This window comes from Oreochromis aureus, linkage group 8 (assembly GCF_013358895.1).
Source record: "Oreochromis aureus strain Israel breed Guangdong linkage group 8, ZZ_aureus, whole genome shotgun sequence".
Classification (NCBI taxonomy): domain Eukaryota; kingdom Metazoa; phylum Chordata; class Actinopteri; order Cichliformes; family Cichlidae; genus Oreochromis; species Oreochromis aureus.
This window is the reverse complement of record NC_052949.1, coordinates 26,874,884-26,897,721: the sequence shown is the minus strand read 5'-3', so window position 1 is coordinate 26,897,721 and position 22,838 is coordinate 26,874,884. Positions and strand designations below refer to the sequence as shown.

The 22,838-nt window shown below is 37.8% G+C and overlaps 2 protein-coding genes across 18 annotated transcripts in view; one reads left to right on the top strand and one right to left on the bottom strand.

Moving 5' to 3' along the window:
• myocd (myocardin) overlaps positions 1–5,312 on the top strand; it is a 131,526-nt gene extending 126,214 nt beyond the window's left edge. For 8 of the 11 annotated variants that reach the window (XM_039616688.1, XM_039616689.1, XM_039616690.1 and 5 more), the window contains 4 exons: positions 557–703; positions 1,056–1,163; positions 1,866–1,923; positions 2,053–5,312. In XM_039616688.1, the coding sequence (XP_039472622.1) occupies positions 557–703; positions 1,056–1,163; positions 1,866–1,923; positions 2,053–2,666 (927 nt within the window). In that variant the 3' untranslated portion in view covers positions 2,667–5,312. The remainder of the gene's footprint in view (positions 1–556; positions 704–1,055; positions 1,164–1,865; positions 1,924–2,052) is intronic. The other 3 variants (XM_039616691.1, XM_039616694.1, XM_039616692.1) reach the window with 3 other exon arrangements.
• Positions 5,313–5,370: 58 nt separating this feature from the next.
• On the bottom strand, positions 5,371–22,510 carry map2k4b (mitogen-activated protein kinase kinase 4b). 7 transcript variants are annotated; one of them, XM_039616697.1, is made up of 13 exons: positions 22,192–22,509; positions 20,022–20,057; positions 18,475–18,507; positions 17,265–17,367; positions 16,325–16,499; positions 12,532–12,651; positions 12,296–12,415; positions 12,150–12,201; positions 10,578–10,705; positions 9,707–9,784; positions 9,471–9,619; positions 9,331–9,376; positions 5,371–9,150 (listed from the first exon to the last, which is right to left on the bottom strand). In XM_039616697.1, exons 1-13 carry the CDS (start codon positions 22,301–22,303, stop codon positions 9,037–9,039), a joined length of 1,266 nt encoding a protein of 421 aa, XP_039472631.1. In that variant the 5' UTR covers positions 22,304–22,509; the 3' UTR covers positions 5,371–9,036. The 7 variants fall into 7 exon arrangements, with proteins under 7 accessions (XP_039472631.1, XP_039472634.1, XP_039472633.1 ...); XM_039616700.1 differs by having other exon boundaries at positions 17,265–17,325; XM_039616699.1 differs by lacking the exon at positions 20,022–20,057 and having other exon boundaries at positions 22,192–22,510.
• Positions 22,511–22,838: the final 328 nt, after the last annotated feature.

Sequence of the window (22,838 nt, the reverse complement as noted above, 5' to 3'; positions counted from 1 at the left end):
GATGTTATAACATATTTTAATATGACCCCACTTTACACCCCCTAGTTTTATCAAACTATCCTGTTTAGAGACAGAAAGAATGATATGGACGCAAACAAACGTTACCAAAAACATAACCTAATCAACATTTGTTTAGATATTATATTGCTATTTCTTTATTTTCTATGGATATTCTGATTTTTATTTTGATTCTTATTAGCATTTATATATTCCTGTATTTGCTGTCATAAGATCACCAAAATCATTAGGCATCATCATCATCATCAGTGGGCTGCATAAGTAAATGTATTTTATAGTATAAAAGTTCAAGAAAACCCATATAATACTTATCTAAATTTTTAAATGTAGGCAGCCACCAACGAGCGCAGAAACATGTCCAACTAGCATTAGGTTTTACAATTTCCCATCATTTCCATCTCTGAAAACATGTTCAAAACAGTATATCTAAATATTTATTTCATATACAAAATATGCTCTCTTTAGTCTAGGTGTTTTTTTTTATTCTGTTCTTGATTTCTAACGTGTTTGGGGCATTTTATTTTTTGGCTAACTATAGATGCAGCAAAAGAGTGGCGGTTCGCCTGTAAACTGTTCCTATCCTTCCGACCAAAGAGGTCTTCAGGGAGTCTATCCCAGCTCAGCTGACTGTGGCCTCAACAACAGCAGCCCTGCTAAAGCTGAGAGCCAAAACATGCAACCAAAGGTAATTTTCTATCCACATGACCAGCATTTTACAGCATTGTCACATCAGCATCATTTACTTCAGCTGAATCATCTCACATTTATGTTACTGTTTTCCTTTCTTCTCTCCATTTGTGGCCTGTCTCTGTGTATTATTGTCTTTTGTTGTGAAGTTCATTTTGTCATAACTTCATATCAGTTTTCATCATATATTCCTTGACATGTCAGTGACATTTCCTTTACAAGACCACAACGCCAAATCATTTTTTAGAGTAAACTTTTCACTGTGATGAGATTTTTTAAACATGAGGGCCTAATTTGGGTAAATCCCCCTATAATATACTAATGTCACTTTTCACCTATTTCCCATATAGATGTCAGTTTTGCCAAAGTGCCAGGTCCCTCCCCCTGCCTTCAGTAGCTCAGATTCAGATGCATCTGACTTAAGACAGCCCCCATGCTATGAGGATGCAGTCAAACAGGTAAACTGAAATCCATGATAAAATTCAGTAGAGATGGCTGGCCAGAAATTTATTTGACCTTTTTTGGCGTTGCTCTCATTCCACTCTTCCTCCTGTGGTCTGTCTTGTTTTTTCTTTCTTCTATTTTTTTCTGTGTTGTAGTTTTTGTTTTCATCCATCGCTTTGTTCACTGCACTTCTATAGCTATTATGATAATAGCATTATAGTGATTTTTTAACTATTGTAATTATGTAAAAATACTTTTTTTTTTTACAGTCGACAAAGTATTTTATTCATTATTTAATTGTAAAAAAAAAATGCTCTACAGTGTTGTAAAATGTCTTGTTTTATCTGAACATACAAGGGATTTTTTCCCTAAAACATAAAATAAAATGCTTAGTGAATGATTACTAATTATTAGACCACTTGTTGTAGCTCTACGTTTTTGACTATGAGCAAAACTAAATTTCTGTTACCTCCTTAATTTTGCCAGCAAAGCAAAATAAAGCACAACTAAATTTTTTACAGCCAATTAAAATATATTTGTTTCTCTGAAACAAGCAAAAAAACTCTATCTTTAAAGCTAGTAAAAGGGGCCAAGTCCCGTTTTAGGAGCTAGAATGTTTAAAAAACAAAACAAAAGAAAGACAACCAAGTCTGTTTTTTAAGTGTTAAAATGTTGTTCAGCTGATAAAAGGAACGCACTTTTTGTTACTGTTACAGCAACTGACCCGAAGTCAGCAGATGGATGAGCTTTTGGATGTACTCATAGAGAGTGGAGGTGAGGATTCATTCTATAGATCCTGTTGGCTGAAGATGAAAGCATTTGAAAACACTACCTGTTGTTCACAGTCTTACCTGACACGTTGAACCTGCTGTGACCCTCCCTCCTCTCCTCTTTCTCTTCAAGAGATGCCAGCTAACGCCAGAGAAGAGAGGGAGAGGTCCTCTGTAACCAAAGTTATGCCTCACATTACTGTGTCCCCAGGGTGTCCCGGCCTCCTCATCCCGTGGTTTCACCGACATTACGAGCACCTCTCCCCCACCCAGCTCCCTTACGACCATGCAGCCAACCACGTCACCGAAAGCCACCCAGACACTCTGCTTGGCAGTCCCGTCGGCCGTGGAGGGGAGGTACCTCTTCTTAAAATGGCAGCAGAGGATGGGGGCCAGGAAGATGATGGGAAGCGAGAGGTTGATCGGTACAGCAGCCCTCAGAATCACCATCACTCTCATCATCCTCAACAGGACAAACTTCTGAGCAACCGAGATCTGATGGACACGTCTCTCTCGGCCATCGGCAGCAAGGCGTCCACCAACCCCGAGGTGCAGGGAATGGTCAGCATGACCTTTAGTGAGACGCCTTGGGAGACAATGGAATGGCTCGACCTGACACCACCCAGTTCTGCCACTGCCTTCAGCATTGCTCCACCCAGTGCACCCAGCATTTTTAATGCAGAGTTCCTGGATGTAACAGACATTAATTTGAACTCTGCCACAGACCTTCACCTGGAGCACTGGTAAAAACAACACTGTCCCTAAAGTGCTGGTTAGCAGCATACCAGCCATCGAACTCAAGACACCAGCTTGCAACTAGCTGCACGGACTTCTGATATTAGCTATGACAATACCAAAGACCTATTTAATTCTATTCTTAACAGCTTTAAATGTTCACATGTTGCTCCTTACTATGATCCAGTGGAATGTTATAACCATTAACAGATATTCAAAAGCTGAAATCCAAGCCAGAAATTGACCAATTGTTATATCCAACCTTTCCACTTCACTGAAATGTGGTTCTTATGTTGTCGTCATACTCAAAAACTAAAGACCTGGTGCTTTTTGGCATGATCTTGATCCGCACAACTACCAAGTACTTGTGACAGTGGACATAGTGTCGGAAGGAGTGTTAATGTAACTTAAAAACCCGATTACAGTACTTTACGCCAACATTTAATACAGTATCAGTGTTATGCCACCTAGACTTGAAGACACAGTTTGACTTTCATTGTATACTTTGAGTTATATATTAGTACTGGAAAAAAATACCCAGAGAGGAGTTAACAGGTGAATTGGAGAATTGGATTGCTTAGTAATGGCCATATTGTAAATATCAAAACTGACAGAGATAAGTTGCAGTCTGCATATTTCGTCAGAGGTGTGGGAGAACATACAAACAACAAATCAAATGCTTTCTGTAATCACTTCAACATTTGATGTAAATATGATTTTTTTTAATTCACTGTGCACCTCTAGCTTAATAAACACTTGTCACAGTTTGCTTGGGCTTAGTATATGTGTATAGGTTAGGTCATTTGAAGGAATCTTTTTGTACTTATTTGTTTTCCACTATTATCCACAGGATGACACCATAGAAGGAAGCTGACACCTTTAAAAGAATTATCTTATCAGTTTATATCAGCAGCCGAATACTGCCTTATTTGCAACAGCTTTTTATTCCCAAATTTTAATATCAAATGACTGCTCCCCTAAAAGTTGTTGACTGATGTGATTTAGATGGCTCCAACCCAAGTAAGTTATGTAAAGCTCACATCTAGTTTTTTCTTTTTTTGTTTTTGGTCATTAAAAATGCCAGCATTTCTGTTCCCATTTACATTTATTTATTTTGTGCTTTTGTATTTATACTTGATCCTGTATTTATACATTCCTTTAAAACAGATTGGGGCTCTATATGATGTATGAAAAAAGTACCATTATCAATCACTGACATTTCTTCATTATTAGTTCTCTTGAGAATGTGATACAAAGTGAAAGAACCACTTTGAAAAGCCATGTTTTCCTAACTTACTTTTCTTTAAAAAAAAAAAAAAAAATCATGATTTGTAATTGACAATTCTTAGCACTTGTTAATAGGATGATGTAATATATTCAAATTTTTACTGTGAATACTGGATATTAATAAAGAATAGACTTCCACAAAGCCAGCCTAGATAAACCTATTATGCACAGTAGTTAGCATAAAGTGAGAATGCCAAACTCAGAAATGAATAAGGTTTCAGTTTTGATTAGTAAATGTATTTTAATACACTTAAAAATTCGATTAAAACTAAAGGAAATACGTATAATTTCTTGCATACCTCCTTTATATCTGTCGACTAACTGTAAAGCTACAGTTAGCAGTTTGCTAGCCTAAATTGCATAAAGACTGACAGATGGGGACAGACCGAAGTGGCTTTGTCTTCAAGTCACAGAATCAGCCTACCAGCACTTCTGTTTTATGTTCCTAGTTAAATCTCTTTATTCATTCTCAAAAGACCCAGTAAGCTTCATTCATTGTTCACAGTACTCACCGTCTTTTCCAAATTAGCATTATCTTAACTAGCTCATTGGTCATTAACTTGAAAACATGATATTTACTTTACTCCACATAAACTTGTTCTATTTAATGTATTAGACATAATAAAAGTTTTATTACCAAAATGCTAAAAGAAAAGGGGCTTTTTCATACAGTAAGATTAATATTAACAAAACTAGCAGTCTAGATTTTGTTTTGTTTTTTCTGACTCAGAACGCCAAGGAGGCAGAAAAAAACTTTACTAACAAAAATTATGTATTTTCTTTTCATTCATGTTCTATGCTTGAGCAAATTTTTAACAGTCAGCTTGCTTTTACACTTGAACCAGAGGTGCTGGTAGGTGTTAGCTACATAAAGTGTTTCTACCTTATTCCAGTCTTTATGCTAACATCACCACCTAGCTATTTTACGACAGATGTAAGTGGTTTTGCTCTTATATGTATGTCATAAATATATGTCATTTCCAGTAATATAAAATTATGACTTCAGTTCCTTGGCTAATAAATCTCTTGCAATTATTCGTGTCCTCTGTAACCATGGGTCTCATGTTGTTTTGACCAAATTTTTCTTTTCTTTTAAATGAAGTGTTGCACTTGAGTGGCTTCTCTGGTTACATGTTAGCTATTACCCATCTTGAGTATATTTTAAAGCTAATACTTTATTTCCTGTCTTCTGTTGTCAGAACAATTACTGTCCTTTTCTTAATTATTTTTGATGAATTCTTAAATAATTTTCCCTAATTAAGAGGAAAGTAATCTGACAGAAGCTTCCATGTTGCTTGGCCACTCTGACTTGCCCGAGTCCCTGTATACTACAAAAAAAGACAGCAATAAACTTATCACTTATTATCAAAATTATTTTGGCAGTTTGTTCGTGTCTAAATTACAAGAAACATACAACACAGGTTTCCAATCTTTTCCATGGGAACTTTATTTGTAACCATCGATGAAGATACAATATAATATTCATTGCCCTTAATAATATCTTATAATCTAATATGAACATTCTAGTAATTTTGCAATTTATACAACATGTACCCTGGAGATTCACCAGCGTCAAGTTAGCTTCCTGGAAACACATGACAGAATAAAACAGATCTAGAGACAGTTTGAAGTTAAACGGCTCCGTCTGTGGGCTTTCTCTGGGGTCTGCACCATTTCGCGTCAGACATAGAAATGGAAAGTCTCTTACCGAAAGAATTGTGTGGGTTCTACAACGTCGCCACCTACGCGGTTGTAATGTGTTGCCCTCCCAAACAGGCCAGAAGTATTCAACATTTTAAACAAGCCACACTAAAACATCCCCAACCCACTCCAACAATGGTGGTAGTTTCTGGGAGATGCATGTAGAAGTCCCTACAGTGTCCCAGACTTAAAGGACCATCATCCATACAGTTTGGTTAATAGCTATCGCCAAGTAGTGTGATATTTGTCTCGCCATTCTGTGGATAAGAAGCCCCGCCTGGTAGATGTGGCTTTCTGAAAAGGAATGACAACGGGTGCATCTCAATAGTCTCAAAATTGTGGCCTCCCATTGACCTTCTGCCACGCTAGTATATAAAACTCCAGAATATTACAACTGACAAAGGAAGACAGGTGAGGCATTTTGGATTATGGAGATGCATCCGAGTTTAATACATGGCTTGGCATGGAAATCTTCTATCATCAGTGCAAGCCAGAAAGACATGCTAAATCATGGAGAAACATGCCGAGTCCGTGGTGAACTGAAGGACGAAAATGCAGTAACTGTGTGTGGAGTGAGATTCCTCTTCTCCTGACAGTTCGGTAGTTGGTATGGAAGTCAATAGTTTGTGATTTAGCAGCATTTACAGTTTTTATTTATTTTTTGACAGAACTCCCATGCCTAGACTTTTAAACTTGTAGTTACTGCTGCTACATGGCAGCACGGTGGATCTGTGATCAGTGTGGATGAGAAGTTTAACTGTACAGTGCTATGACAGGCTACCAGGTGAAATTAAGCCTCATTCCTAAACTAAAAGAATTTGCATCTAACACCTATCTTGGTGCTTGGTTTGACCATCTGTGTTTAGGAATCAGCCTTAACTGTTGAGCAGAACCTGCCAGTAACAGCAGGTGTTCTATGTACATACACATTTACAGTGGACATAATGTCCTAAACTAACTTTACACCAGGGTATAGGACATCTTCCACTACAAGAACTTGTTAGGAGTATGGAAACGAGGATGTTTTTGTAGGACAAAAAGTGTGTAGCCTGGGAGACTTCTGGGTGGTCCTGAAAGAACAACAGTATGCCTTAATGCGAACTGATTGCATTTAAAATGCAGGCGAAGGCATTAAAAAAAAAATTACATTGTTGGGTTTTTTAAGCCTATAAAGCAATGGAAAAATAAGACTGAAAAGGCCAACCACAAGACTATAACTGTAAATGTTTAGGGCTACCTCCCACTATGTTCCTGCAGCGGAATAGGCTAATGTAGCACTGGATTAGCACCACTTAACGTCTCTTGTGTTATCATTTTGGCAAAGTCAAAAAATTAAGTCTCTTTTTTTGAGAAGTTATTCTTGGAGACCAAAATAGGCACACCATTAGCCAAAAAAAATATTAAAAAAATAAACTTACTTGATTTATACAATGTGAACAAAACTTTTTTTTTTTCTTTTTACAAGTTTTATCATAATATATATTTTCGTAGTGTACAAAACAGGCAAATTCATTAGTCTTATTGTAGTTGTGTTTTCTAGTTTAAACTAGAAAAAAAATACAAATTTTTCTTAAACTTGTAAAACTGATGTTAAAAAATTGTTTATCATCTTGTGCTGCTCTCACCAGAGAACTATACGATACATTTGCTAGCAGGCTTTCTATTTTGATCTAGTGGTGACTGTTTCTCAATCAATACATTAACTGCGAGGCAATGCAGCTTGTTTGAACTACATAGGTTTTACGACACTAGGCGTTCTAAAGGTATATAAAAAACAAACAAACATTTACTTGCAATGTGCAAAAGTGAAGCGATGCTTACATGTTTATTTTTTCCTGTTTTGTTAGCGCATTTTACAAATCTACAGATCTCTTACCCAATGCTTTATGTTGTTTTGCTAGCATCAAAGACCTATTACCATATATCTAACTAATTTGCTTACTGCAAATAGAAAAAAAAAAAAAACATACCGTTAGCTAGATGTTAAACTTTCATTTATTAGAATGATAATGGCCTTTTCTATTTCCTCACCTATTTGACTTTTAGTCAAATAATAGAAAAATAGTTTTTCTATTTTTCTATTATTTGTAGAAAAAATTAATTATTCTACATAATAGAAAAATATATATTTCTATATTTCTATTCAGTTAGTATACCTTATTTTACCAATCTTAACCTTTTTTTAAAACCTGCTTTTTCTTCTTCCTTTTTTTTTTTTTTTTTTTTTTTTTTTTTTTTTAAATGGACAGAATTATTTAACATATATTTTGCTAGTAGGCTTCTCATCTTAGTTAGCTATTGTTACATCATCTTGTCCTTTGTCGTTTTTTATTAACAAAAACCTATAAAGGATATTTTGGAAGCATGCTTTGTGTTGTTTTGCTTTTTTTTTTAACCCATCAATCGTCTTTAGCTGTAGCTACTTCTTTGAATGACAAAAATCCAGTTACATTAAACCAGGTGTTGCCATTTGATATTACCTCATTAGGAATTTCTACCACCATGAGCTCTGTTCTGTTGCTGCTCAGCAAGACTAACACAGGAAATTCTCAATCAAAAAAAGATGCTTAGTTTTATGACTCAAACACAATGATAACAAAAGAGACGAGCTGAGGCCAGTTTGTGAGATTTTTCTATCAAGACAGCTTCTCACAGATTGCATATTGGGGGAAAGAGAAAAAGAAAGCCGCGCTACCGAATCCACGAGTGTTCCACAGAGAAACACTCTTGCATACTCAACCATTTGCCGTGAGTAAAGGTGCTCTCAATCAAATGCATGAAAAGACTGTTTAGACAGCAGATCTACCTGCATACATTTGTACATGTCAACAGTTCAGAGGTGAACACACATATGCATACATACAGTCCACAATGTACAATCTATTGAGTGGCTTTTTTGTTCATACATCAAGAGCGTCACTGCTCACCATTTTATTTGGTAAATTCTGTATTTGTGTACAAATTCAAGTGTGTGTGTGTGTGTGTGTGTGTGTGTGTGTGTGTGTGTGTGTGTGTGTGTGTGTGTGTGTGTGTGTGTATATATATATATTTATACACTCCATTCCTTTTTCCTCACATACACAGATACATTGCATTTTACTAAGACAATGTTCTCGCTTCAAGTTTTTCTGGCTGAAGATGAATGACAATATTATAGGATTTTAAAATGAGGTGATGGGAGGTTGAAAGGTTTGCTTAAGGATATTTGTCTCATTGCACTGAGCAATTCGGACTTAGTTCCTTTGTTCTTTGGAACACGTGAATAAACTGGTGATCCCACCTAACTCTTAGGGCTAAGATGTCAAGCGTCGTGTCACAAAACTTAGTGTCCAATCCACTGTTGGCTAACGACCCCCCTCCCCCAACCCTCACCCCACCCTCCCTGGACTAACTGTCAGTCGACATACATGGGCGAGATAGGAGAGGCAGGGATCTGATCCAGAATGCGACACACGTAGCTGGCGACGTCCACAAAACGCTCCTCATACATCAGAATGAAAGGGTGTTTCTACAGGAGAGACACACAAAGCTGAAGTCACAGTTCAGCCCGTATGAGCCAGCTAATTTAAAGTTAGGTTTAGCTTAAATCCTCAAATATTGCAGAGCTAGGAATTGGGGTAAAATTTTATTTACTGTAGCAAATAAAAATGACTTTTACACTTCAATTTTAAGTAGTATTGCAACTCACCAGAAGCTCCTTGTACTTTGGCCTTTTTGATTCATCCTTTGTAAGGCTGGACAGACAAAAAAGAACAAATCAGAGGCAATGTGCCAAATGTAGAGGGCATAAAAATGCTCCCCAATCAAATTTTACATGATTGTGCTTACCATAGGTTAACAAAGTTGATGAACTTGGGGGAGAACTGCCTCTCCTCTGAGTTGCTGAGCTGGGGAGGCTCGCCTTTTACCACCTGTGTCAGCTGATCGAAAACACTATTCCACTTAGGGTAGGGGAATCTTCCTGTTGCCAGCTCATACTGATAACAAACAGAAAGACACTCGTCTAACACTGTGGATTTATCCTTATTGCAACAGCTTAACTTAATGAAACCCTTGGGTCTTACCAGGGTGATTCCCAAACTCCATACATCAGACCGGACATCATAGCCTTGTCTAGAAGCACTGGGGTCTATCCTTTCAGGCTGCAAAACACACAAATGGAAATATTCTGTGATAATTCACTAGACCCCATAAGACAGTATTTCACTCTATCAGACAAATGCAAAATGCATGTCAGTCACAACAATTTTAAATCAACTGACACGTGAAGTGAACATGTCATTAAAAAGTACTACTGAGGAATGCCCATATAAATGGCATATATGGAATTACTTTGAGGTGTACTGCCGACCTAAACACTGTCAGAAATCCTTCATAGACTTGCCCCCAACTGCAACACCCTCTATGCAGTAAAAACTATCGAGGAGGGACTTGACACACAGCTTAAGCCAGGGACGGACAATTAATTTTGCCAAAGAGTCACAAGAGAAGCTGGACTGTTGTGGAGGGCGATGTCAATAAGCTGAACTCAATTCTGCTCAGTATTAATTTGATCTCTTTGTAAGCAGCCCTCCACAACAGTTCCACTTCTCATGTGGCCGCTTGGGAAAATTAATTGCCCACCCCTGGCTTAAGGTACTGAACTGGTCTCCAACCTCTCTTCACCAAGCCTGATTTATTACAATCCAAAGGATCAGTTGCTCGACAGCACAGGACACCAGAGGTCTGTGCCCCCATTGGTCAGAACTGAACACAAGGGTAACCCATGCAATATTAAGCAGGAGATTTAAATGTTTTGGCTGCTTGGGGTGCACTCTGCAAGGTGTGAACAACTTGAATGAAGGTTCTTAATAAATATAATAATAACATCAACCCGTTTTACTCCTTCACACGTAACTGATGCATATTTGTTAATCAGTGCAGTTAATTACTTACTGCCATGTAAGGCCTGCAGCCTGCGTCTCTGGTCTTGGCTATGGAGTCCACCAGCTGGCCGCTGATGCCAAAATCGCACAGTTTGATATTCCCCTTTCGGTCCATAAGAATGTTGGAAGGTTTGATGTCTGCAAACACAGCAAAGGACAACCTAACTATAATGTAACTGGGACAAGAGTTCATTTTTAACAGCTGATAATAGTGCTGGGCGATATGACGATATATATCGTGTGGACGATAGAAAAGTGTCTATCGTGCCATTTGTCTTCTATCGTTTCTAACCCTAATTTTATAAATTATTACATAAAATATATCATTAACCCTTTACAACCGGTCGGAGCAGGCACACTCCGTTTTGCCTAACTATTTTTAAATCCCTGTAGAACTGGAACCACGTAAGGTAGCGCAATAAGTTTTTTGCATATGAAACTGTAGGAGTTGTACTTACATCTTGTTCCATTAGCTTGCCCTAGGTCACGGTTTCCTTCCACATATAGCTTTTGCAAAATTGCATAAAAAGCACTTCCAGCAACAAAAACATAATATTCCAGAAACACGCTTTGTCGATCCGATCAGCTGTTCATAACACTTCCTACGTTGGAATACAAGTCAGCGCGAACTATCGCATGTCCGCCATTACCTGTCCGAAACCGGAAGTGACGTCATTTTCGCGGAGAATGTAGTTTTTTACCTTCAAAGCTTATGTTGGTGTTTTTAAAAGTCATGTTTGACTTTATGCTTTTCTGTATCGTTTCTGGGATGCTTAGAAGTCAAATTACACTGTTGGAAATAGTTTATTTTGATGCACATGCTGTTTTTTTGCAAATTTACATTATAATATTTATTTTCATTTTTCCTGTAGTATATAAAAATTTGTATCTCAAAAATAAAACTATGAAGACACTCAGACACTGGAAATTATTTTGTGCAACTTTTTTGCATTTACAGTTTTGAGGGCTACGCCTCTTAAATTTCTCTAACTAGAAATATATGTAAAAAAACAAAAACGATTTTCAATTTTTTTGTAGTTTATTGCACTTTTTTGCAATTTATGTAGTTACTATGGACTTAATGCATACACATTATTAAAATTTGGGCTATAACGGTTGTATTAATGTATAGCAACTTGAAATGCTCCCACAAATGGCACTACAGCATGCAAAATATAAAGATAAGCTATGGCGGACTTGGTTCTATGGTAGGTCTTAAAGGGTTAAATAGCCTGTGGCAAATATATTAGTGTTGTCTTCTCACTATACATACTCTTAACTTCATGCAAGAGAAAATAAAGTATAAAAAAATTATATTTTTCGCAAAGAAATTCCGTCTTGTGGTTTTGCGACATGGTGCTTCTTTACGTGCACCCAGATTTGCGACATGCTTTATGGTAACTCAAAAGACTGCACCCTCTCCACTCGCTGTTTACAGACTGCATACTTTCCAGATGACCACAGGTCAGGTGGTATATCGTGATATATATCGTTATCGTGATATAAAATAATTCATATCGTGATAAATATTTTTTCCATATCGCCCAGCACTAGCTGATAAGAACAAAATGAGAAAACTTACCTCTGTGAATTATTTTCAAGTTTTCTTTTAAGTGGTTCAGTGCTTTAACAGTCTGTTAAAGAGAAAATAAAACCTTTGATTAATTTTTTGATGCTATGCATGCAATTACAGGAAAAGTGTTACATGAATATGAAATTGTTGCTTACTGCTAATGTTATTTTGCCTAATATTTCCTCTGGAATGACGTCATCTAATGCACAATATACATATTTGTAGAATTTGTCTAATGAGGTAGACATAAGTTCCATACAAATCCAACAGTCCCCCTGAAACAAAGACATAGAGGTTAGATTCCTTCAAGAATTTGCAATCAACTGAATGAATCATGTATATTTCGTTTCTGTAACATTAAAAAAAAGGCAGGTGGGTGTGTTTTTCAGACCTCCCTGAAGAGGGCGCCGTAGAACTGAACAATGTAGGGACAGTCACTACTCCTCATCACTACATCAAGGTCCATCAGCAGCTGCTTCTGCTCCTTCTCATCCACAGTGGAGCGAATCCTCTGAGGGACACATCACAAAATAGACATGCATGTTTCAGCCTCACACTTTTCATCACATTGCCATTTCTAACTTTAGCAGCATTAATAAGAGAATTCATTTCTCAGAGAGCAATGGACATGAATTGAACTGTTTTCTTTTTTGTTATTTATTATACCTTGCAAGTTCGCCTACTATCACCATGTGCATGCTGGGTTCAACAAAAGTTATGCACATAAAAGCCAGTCACATCTACTTAACAGTGTCAGGTCATTTGACCACAACACTGATGCTACTTCAGTCAACCTTTGTGTCAGTCAGAAATGAAGCTGTTCGACCCTAAAATGCATCGGTGAAACTAATTCAAATGAGCTCGTTATTGTGTTATTCAAAATTCAACAGCACATTTTTCCTAAAATCAACAGAATCTGTCAGTATTTCATCTACACAATGAATGCTTCTAAACAGGCTGTCAGAATAAGCTAGCATATAACCACCTGCAGTGCACACTGCATGCCATCCAGGTGTGTGGGTAGACTGCTGCTGCTTGCACGGCTAATGTTAGCCACACTTTGAGAGATGTTTAATGTCATTTCAATTTAACCCTTTAAGACCTACCATAGAACCAAGTCCGCCAGAGCTTATCTTTATATTTTTACATGCTGCAGTGCATTTTTGGGAGCATTTCAAGTTGCTATACATCAATAAAACCATTATAGTCCAAATTTTAATAATATGTATGCATTAAGTCTATAGTAACTACATAAATTGCAAAAAAGTGCAATAAACTACAAAAAAATTGAAAATCATTTTTGGTTTTTTACATATATTTCCAGATTCCAAATTTAAGGGGTTTATCCCTCAAAACTGTAAATACAAAAAAGTTGCACAAAATAGTTTCCAACCATAGGAAATTTATTTTGAGCGTCTTCATAGTTTTATTTTTGAGAAACGCCAATTTCATATACAGCAGGAAAAACGAAAATAAATATTATAATGCAAATTTGCAAAAAAAAACTGCATGTGCATCAAAATAAACTATTTCAAACAGTGCAATTTGAGTTCTAAGCATCTCAGAAACTATACAGAAAAGCATAAAGTCAAACATAAGTTTTAAAAACACCAGCATAGGCTTAGAAGGCCCTGAAGGTAAAAAAAACTACATTTTCCGCGAAACTCACGTCATATCCGGTTTCGGGCAGGTAATGGCGGACATGCGATAGTTCGCGCTGACATTTATCTCAACGTAGAAAGTGTTATGAACAGCTGATCGGATCGGCAAAGCGTGTTTCTGGAATATTATGTTTTTGTTGCTGCAAGTAGAGAAGGGCGATATGACCAAAAATATTTATCACGATATACATTTGAAAATTTGCGATAACGATATAACTGACGATATAATTGACACTAGACAATAATTTACAACTCCACAACTTTATTAGTGCAAAAAAAAACATCAATGTATTTTCACTTAAACAAGCAGCTGTTTTTTTATGTGCATTAAAGTTATATAAAAATTTAACAGTGCAAATTCCTTGCAGACAGTTTAACCAAAAGGCATTTCCAGTGGAAACTGGCCGACATATCCTCAGCATAACCATGTATAATATCCACAAAACTTAAAAAGAGGTTATACACACAATACGGTAATATTATGTTGAAGCACAGTACGTATCACTCCGCGAGGCTCCTGCCTACGATAGCCGTAATGCTCCGACAATCCATCCAGCGGTTCGGGTTCGTAGCTTAACAAAGTCGTACTAAAACATTTGACAGATTTTTGAGCGCTGTGTACCACATAAAATCGTTTCGAGGTCAGTAAACACAACCAGAATTCATACATAAGGCACGCGGGATTATAAGGGGCACTGTCGATTTTCAGAAAAATCAAAGGATTGATTTTAAGTGTGCCGTATTTTCCAAACAACACAGTAATAACGACGGCCCACTAGCATGCTCTACCAAAAATAGTGCTTTGTTGTGTATCTGACGGACGAAAGCTAAACCAGTTCCACACCACTGAAGTTGCAGCATTTTTACAAACCAATTCTGGTTCATCCGTTTCATTTAACGATCCACTTTCGCTCTTCTCATTCCGCGTCGCCACCATGTGCGTATGTAAACATAGCATGCGCGTTTTACCCATATTCTATCGCGATATTTCATTTTCCTATCGTTGCCCAAAATTACACCGGTATAACCGTGAACGGTATGATATAGCCCAGCCCTAGCTGCAAGTGCTTTTTGGTGAAGACAGAGGATACACACGGTGTGATAAAATGCTTTTCTTACCTCAGTATTGTCTTTCTACACTTGAGATAAGTCTCAGTATGCCACAGCAACTTAATATGATCCAGGTATAAACACATTCATGTGCACTGTACAGTTACATTTGAGAAATCTGACAATGAGGGAATGGTGGAAAAAAATCCAACATCTGTGGCATGAAGTTTTGGAGTTATCTCAAGCTCTTCTTAAGCTTCGAGAAAGCAAAAAGTTTTGAACACAAGCAAAAATGTACAGGGGTTCCCAGTGCACGATCTGATATTGTCGTGTTGGTGTTGTTCCCAGATCAACATAGTAAATGTTGTTCCAGGATCAACATTTCAAGTGACCAATCAGAATGTTGTGACGTCATGCTTTTGCGACTTTGGGAAAAACCGCCGTAAAACAAAAAACTGTACTTAAGCTGCGAGAAACCGCCTCTGTCCGCCGATCAATGGACCCTGACCGCGACCCTAACCCTTAATAAACAGTAAGCAGAATTGATATTGTCCTTGCAACATTGGAATTTAACAAATGCACGAATGGCTTGGCGCGCCAAAGAATATCGTCACAACAATGTGATTGGTCACTTGCAATGTTGAACCTGGAACAACATTTTCATGATGATCTGGGAACAACACCAACACGACGATATCAGATCATCCGTTCCCAGTGTTCAGATAGGTGTACTGCACAAGCCCTTTGAGCTATAACCTTCTGAATTTATGCAATTTTTGCAAAGCTATCTGTGAAAGGAAACCGTGACCTAGGACCGGCTGATGGCATAAAATGTAAGTACAACTCCTCCAGTTTCATATGCAAAAAAAATTATTGCACTAGCTTACGTGGTTCCAGTTCTACAGGGATTTAAAAATAGTTACGCAAAATGGAAAGCGCCCACTCCAACCAGTTTTAAAGGGTTAATCGACTAAGAAATTAGTTGGTTGGGACGCCCAACATCTTTCCATAACTGAGTTCAGATGCCTGTTGATCAGTAAAGACTGGCCTCTGGTGACATTTTCGTGCATTACACTACAGTATATGACCTCAATACAGCAGCTCTGCATCAGCTTAACAAAAAGTAGAGGTGCACCTAGAGACCGGCCAGGGACTAGAATTGGTTGATTTCCTGCGTTCTGGACCCTCACTGGTCACTGTCTGGTTACTGGTTGGTCAGCCTTCCATATGTTTGATTACATCCGTTTTATGTATGTGCAACACACGCACAGCAGCGCAGGCAAATATTTTCACGGACACTCAAAGCCTAACATGTGGACACTCCTCACTGCTAGACTCAAAATATCTGTTCTAGTTTGATTGAATTCTAGTCAGCAATCATCTTATTTTGAGACAGACATTTCAGTCTTTTTAAAAAAGCAGACTAAAGGAAAAAAACATCTCCAGATTACTAATAGTCTATTATTGGGCTACCTTGACAGCCATGATCTGGCCTGTGGGTTTGTGGACCATCTTGTTGACGGAGCCATACGCCCCACGGCCGATCTCACCGAGGTCTCTCAGATCCTCTGCAGTGAAGTCACAGTGCTGCTCAGGAGAGATCTTCAGCTTCCCAGATGACTCAATACTGTGTGTCCGTAGGCGCTCTCTGTTGAATGTGGCACGATGACAGCATTTATAATTAATCATTTATATTTTAATCAGAAATTAAGTGTATGTGAACTGTGAAGTTTCCATGAACCGCCTTTAAAATCTGATCAAGCTTGTGGGATTTGACTAGTTGGCAAAATATGAATATAGTATTTGTATTATTTTCATCATTAAAAATTCCCCTCCTGATATTAAAGGTGCAAGATGCATGATGATTTGACCACTGTTAGTGCTATTAAGCAGTGTTTCTAAGGATGTGCCCCAAGTTTGACTGCATGTTGTGCAAATGTGAACATGTGTTGAAAAACACAATCGTGTCAGTGATTTTGTGCCATTTCACAGCGCTCAAATTGCCAGGAAATGTAGCAACATGTCAAGTGAAAAAAAAAAAAAAAAAAAAAAAAAAAAAAACTGCTAGCAAGTTAAAGTGGTTAGCATAAAAACCAACTCTACAAATGTTTTAAACAGAAGCAAATGTAGTCAGTACATTTCTGTTGTCATAGTAACTTTAAGACGATTTAGAAAATTGCTTACAAAGAAACTTAATAATCAATAAGTACTTCCTGATGTTATGAAGCAAATGAGCAGTGTTGTTTCTCTGTAAACTGCTACACAACAGGACTACTTTTTGCAACCAGGCACTGCCCCCTGCTGGCCTGACAAATTCACTCTACTGTTATCAGGTCCAGAGGCTATGTCCAATTTCTATATACAACCTCTTATCTAGTCCCAGTGACATCATGTCCCAACTATCTCTACTCACATGTGAGGGTTCTGGAAAGAGGGAACTGTTGGATTGAGTGGGAGCCTGGAAGCCGGTTTCACTGGAGGGTTAGCGAAATTCAGTTTCAGAGCTTTGCGTTTACCTGGTAGGACAAAAAGAGAAACAGATGCAGAGTGCCACCACATGCACACCACTCTGTGGGTTCAACCAACTGGTGAAGACAGAGGATACACACGGTTTGATAAAATGCTTTTCTTACCTCAGTATTGTCTTTCTACACTTGAGATAAGTCTCAATATGCCACAGCAACTTAATATGATCCAGGTATAAACACATTCATGTGCATTGTACAGTTACATTTGAGAAATCTGACTATGAGGGAATGGTGGAAAAAAATCCAACATCTGTGTCATGAAGTTTTGGAGTTATCTCAAGCTCTTCTTAAGCTTCGAGAAAGCAAAAAGTTTTGAACACAAGCAAAAATGTACAGGGGTTCCCAGTGTTCAGATAGGTGTACTGCACAAGCCCTTTTAGCTATAACCTTCTGAATAAATGGCATGCAGCATGTGTGCAAGCTATCAGGCTAGTATGCTGTGCACTAAGCAGGGTGCTAACATTGGGAATCCCTGTTCAGAACATTTCCATCAATAACCTTTATAAATGTGCATGTCAACATTAAACAGTTCCCACTGACATGTGAAAGCGACCCAACACTCAAGACAGCACTTCGTTCAGACTGAGAACACATCGGTTGAATTAACTGTTAGGTGCATGTGAGTATATGAATGTATCACCCAAATAGAGTTGGTAATTAAGTTTAGGCATTGTTGAAAGTGCTGAGTTCAAGTGTTAAGTTGTCTTTGCCATGCCCTGTCCAACCAGCTCCTGAGTGCAAACAGATCCCTTAGCCTTTTAAGCCCCAGTGCAAATGAATCTTTCTTGGCAATAAATATATTTGTGACAATTAACAGCAGTGAACAGTGGACAGACTCCCCCACTACCAGAGCACCACACAGGCTGTTTCAGTAGTATACAGTGGCATCCTCTCACCTGTGTTATCCAATTACACACGTGCATGTATATAATAGTATAAACCATGAATCAAGACTGAAGCTCGTAACAGGAGGCAGGAATGAGCCCAGTCTTGAATACGGCTACAATAACAGAGGGAAGGATGCTCCTTTACACTACTGAGGTGTCCCCACAAAGAGTAGAGGTTGTGTGCTTTGTGTGCAAGTCTAATGCTTACTTTGGGGTATTCCAGACAGGCTTATCTGAAACCCTGAAGTAAAGAAAAAAACATTTTTACTACATTTTCTTGAAATGTGTTGTTAGAGTTTAAATGGGCCACGTTTGTGCCGTCCCAGCATGATTCAATGCTGAAAATGGAAAACAGGTCAGGATACTGAGAATGTGCTTTAGCTGGCAAAAGATGTGCCACATTTTGGTGGGTCTTGCTCAGTGCACTGCCATGTATCTGAAAACCGATGTAGTGTTTGCTGTATTACTGGCATAATAGTTCCATTTTAACAGTCATTTGAGTACCATCTTACTTAAAGTCAATTTTGAAAACCAATGTTGTGCCAGTCTTGAGGCACTGTGCATATGGCACTACCTTCTGCTGTTCCACTTGCAAATACTACCACCAGTATAATAATCAATTACATGTATTTGTCACTGCTGCCTATATAAAACTGTTTTAGTATTTTGCAATTACTTCCCGTGACCCCAGGTAGATAGATAGATAGCAAGCAATCTTTGTGCCAAGCTAGGCTAGCTGGCTGCTAGCTTCTTAGCAATACTAACAGCATATGGCAAAAAAGCAAATACTTCCATTTTCCATATTGCCAAGATTATTCTTAAAGTTGGATATTGTATCATCAGTGTATGAACTACTATAGAAGAATAAGCAGATTACATTAAAAAGTGACAGTACAATTAAAATAAAGTACATTGTTTCTTATACTTGGTTTGGCGTTAGCCCTTTTTGCTAACTTGTACCTTAAATATAAGTATATAAACTAATATCTTAGAAAAATACATTTTTGTGAAAAAAAAATTAAAACAAAGGGCTACACGTTAAAGCTAGCTGGTAAAACAGTCTTAGCAAAAAACAAACAAAAACAATTTACTTTTTTACTTCTGCCCATATATTACAAAAATACATTTCATGCTGCAAATTCTTGGTAATAAAGTTAATTATATGCAACAGTTAATTTAATCACAATGGGGAGTGGGGTGGAGGTGAATAAAACTAATACTAAAAGCTGTGATGTTTGTTAGCTTTATAAACAGACAGTAATAAGATACTATGAACTTATAGATAATACACTAGTGATGACTGGTATTTGCCGGTGGAACAAGACTGATATTCTGTTTTTGTTGGCTCAGCAGAACACCACAGTTTCACAGTGGCCAGCCACTAAAAACTGGCATGTGCCACTTCAACAGCTAAGCTGGTATAGCTTTCCTACAGTGAAAACCACACTTAACAGTGTCTCGTCAAATGGGGTCTGTCTACATCAGGTCATTCTAACATGGAAACTCAGTTGAAAACATGCAGAAAAAAAGAGGATACAATTACAGGTATTGCAAAAATGGAAAAAAGAAAACAAAAAAACTTTATGCCAACAAAAGAAAAAGACCAACAGAGGGAAGCGATGGGGACATTTCAATAAATTCCTTTGCCAAGATTGGCCCTAAAAATAAAAAAAAATAAAAATAAAAATAAAAAACTCAACAAAAAACTAAATCTCCCAAAATCAGACTAAAACCTTATAAAATAAGTTTGAATACCTGTTTCATTTTGACATCTCCAGCAGGTGTTGGTTTCTGCAAGGTTTAGATAAAACATTTGATACTGCCACAGAGCAAGAAATTACAAAGTCAGATATGGCTGTAGAGGTTTAGGATTAGGCGCTTAATAATCAATAAAATCCAGAATAAAGCCCTCCTGATATACTATGAGCACATCCATTATTGTCTGCCTAACCTACTCTGCTGGAATTTTCCAGTGAAATGACAACTCTTGGAACAAACACAGCTAAATGTATGTGAAGCACTTTACATGTATGTGTAATCAAGGTTTATGAATGACATAAATTCTATTTAATCCCCTAAAACACCCATCAGCTGTCACTACATGATTCCCTGTATATCTGCAGAATTTCAACTATAGTTGAGAACTCCCACTCTCAGGAATTTGGCTTTCATAGGGGTGACAAGCTAGTCAGAACAAATAGCATCCTATGGAGCCATAGCCCAAAAATTGCCTCTTGTAATTACACTTATGTAGGGGGGGTCTTTGGAATCTTCCATATACCACAGCACCAGGAGCCACTTTACTCCTGACAGCAGTCACCTTCAACCGCTCCTTACACATGTTCAAAAGTTTCTGTGGTGATTTATCTTTGCTTCTGAAATCTAATTCTAATTTGTAAACAGAGGCAATCAAGACAGTGTCCTAAACCCTCAACAGATCAAAGAAGGTGCTAAAATTAGCTTCCTGTAAGAAAAACCCTACGGACAAAAGTTCTGTTTATTTCTTCAATTTTAACACAATGTCGATATTACATTCGCAAAAACTAAACTAATACGTTGTCTCTTTTTTTAGTTAAGTATGTTTGTCAAGTGTTAATAATTATTTTGGCGATTTTACTCCTATTCGTTGAGAACTTGCGATCATCCTCTTTTATATTCCCAGTGGATTAATGTAGAATAAGAAAATTTGGTTTTATGTATTAAGTTTCAGTAGACGTTTTTGTTCCTCACAGCACATTATTAAAATGTGTGACGTCACTAAAACAAATCTTAGCTGACTACAGGTTTTGTCACGAGGTTTGCCTGTCCGATAATAGAGGACAGTGTGCGCTCAGAGGCATTAACTAGGTAGAGATGTACACTTATAAGAGCCTCATGCAGATATGAAGGCTTAGTCTTTAAATTTATTTTACAAACCGATGTGATTTGTGTCAACACGTTATGAAACCACCGACAGAACTACCGTTAGCAATACAGGGAAGACAAGTAACGTTATGTATGGCCTGAAGCCAGCAGAATTTAATGTTGACACTTAATAGAATTGTGAACCCCAACTTTAACTTTATTAGCTCCATCATTTCTTTGCTACTAGGAGCCGAGCACTGAAACAGTGGCCTGACCGGGGACAGAAGTACACTTCAGTGTAGGCCTTGAGGCTACTTGTAGCAGCCCTCTGCTAATAACAAAGGCGAAAAAGTTAAAATAGTTACGGAACTCATTTTTTACAACGTAATACTTTTAAGGTAGAGTCGGGATGTACGATTCAAACTTCAGGAATGAAAACACTTTACTGTGCCATTACAGGCCCGCTGGTACAACAATTAAACTGAAGCTTGTGCATCATTGCTAGCCTGGTAGCAGTGCAGTTTCAGGGAGATACATAAAGCTAAGCGCAGAAAGGCAGGATTAGCGGAAGTCTCACAGGCAGACGTCAAAATAAAAGCGCTGTTTGTTAACAGACAATTACTCAGATCCGAAAGTAAAACCTTTGACTAGTTTAGGCTAATCAACTGCATGTTATGAATATTTTTTAATCTGATTTAACATGTAAACACTTAAATGTGTGATGCTTGTCACTAACTGCTAACTTTAATTTTCATTATGATTAACCAAATAGGTGCACAGATTGACCTTACTCAAAGAAAAGGCAGTTCGGCCACTATCATGGCTTGTTTTGGCAAAAGTGTGCATTTTGCATTAACATAAGCGGAGCATCTGCAACAGATGCATTAAATTGGTCACCTTTCCAGACATGGGCCGCGTAACATATTTTATTTTGAAAGTTCTGACCGAAAAGACTTACTTATTGGGTTTCTCTTGACTACAGTGTTTCTGCTTTTAGGAAGCTAAAAGCTACCCTTTCCTACAAACTCTAGTGTCCCCAGTAGAACTACAAAACTGTGAACTGGAGCCATTGCTCGCCTACCTTGCATGCTGCTGCTCTGTGTTTGCTGGTGGAGTTGGTGCGACGTTGATCCTACGATGTTGCTGTTGTTGCTGGAGCTAGTGGAGTTGCTGTTAGGACTGGGAGTCGCCATTGTTGTGTTGAATTCCAGCAGCAGCGCTCAGGCTGCAATGCAGAGAGTGAAACTTCGCCCTCTCTGCCTCCAGACGGGACACTGCGCCACTTGAACGCAACAGCCGCAACGACGGCCACGTCTCTGCTGTTGCTGCTTTTACGGACAGTCGGAAACAGCAAATCACGACTTCATAGTTAAACGTTTGACCTGCATTAATAACAAATGTATATAACATATTCTACATTCTGCCTCGTTTTATTTCGCGTTGAATAATGAAGCTTCGTTTTTTAATTTGTAATATATTTTACTCAGACTTTTATAGTTGGATTTACACTGTTAGATGTGTCAGCTCATCAAAGATAATCAAGCATCACATAATATGTCAAACAACCTTTGAAATGATACGCAAATTTCTGTCCAGGAAGTTTATGCTTCATTTTTGGCAAAAGAAATTCTGGTGTTTTATTAGTCTGTTGCTTAGCACAAATTAACTTATCTGTATATGTATCGGTGCTTTGAATGTAGCCTACTAATTAGCAGTAGCTGCCAACTA

Bases quoted from the DNA above. Each gene is read 5' to 3' on its own strand.
- map2k4b (XM_039616697.1), bottom strand. From the start codon at position 22,303: ATGGCGACTCCCAGTCCTAACAGCAACTCCACTAGCTCCAGCAACAAC. The intron at 16,500-17,264 runs GTGAGTAGAGAT...CACATTCAACAG, and splicing joins TCTTTCCAGAACCCTCACAT to AGAGCGCCTACGGACACACA. The intron at 12,652-16,324 runs GTAGCCCAATAA...TGTGTCCCTCAG, and splicing joins GCCAGATCATGGCTGTCAAG to AGGATTCGCTCCACTGTGGA.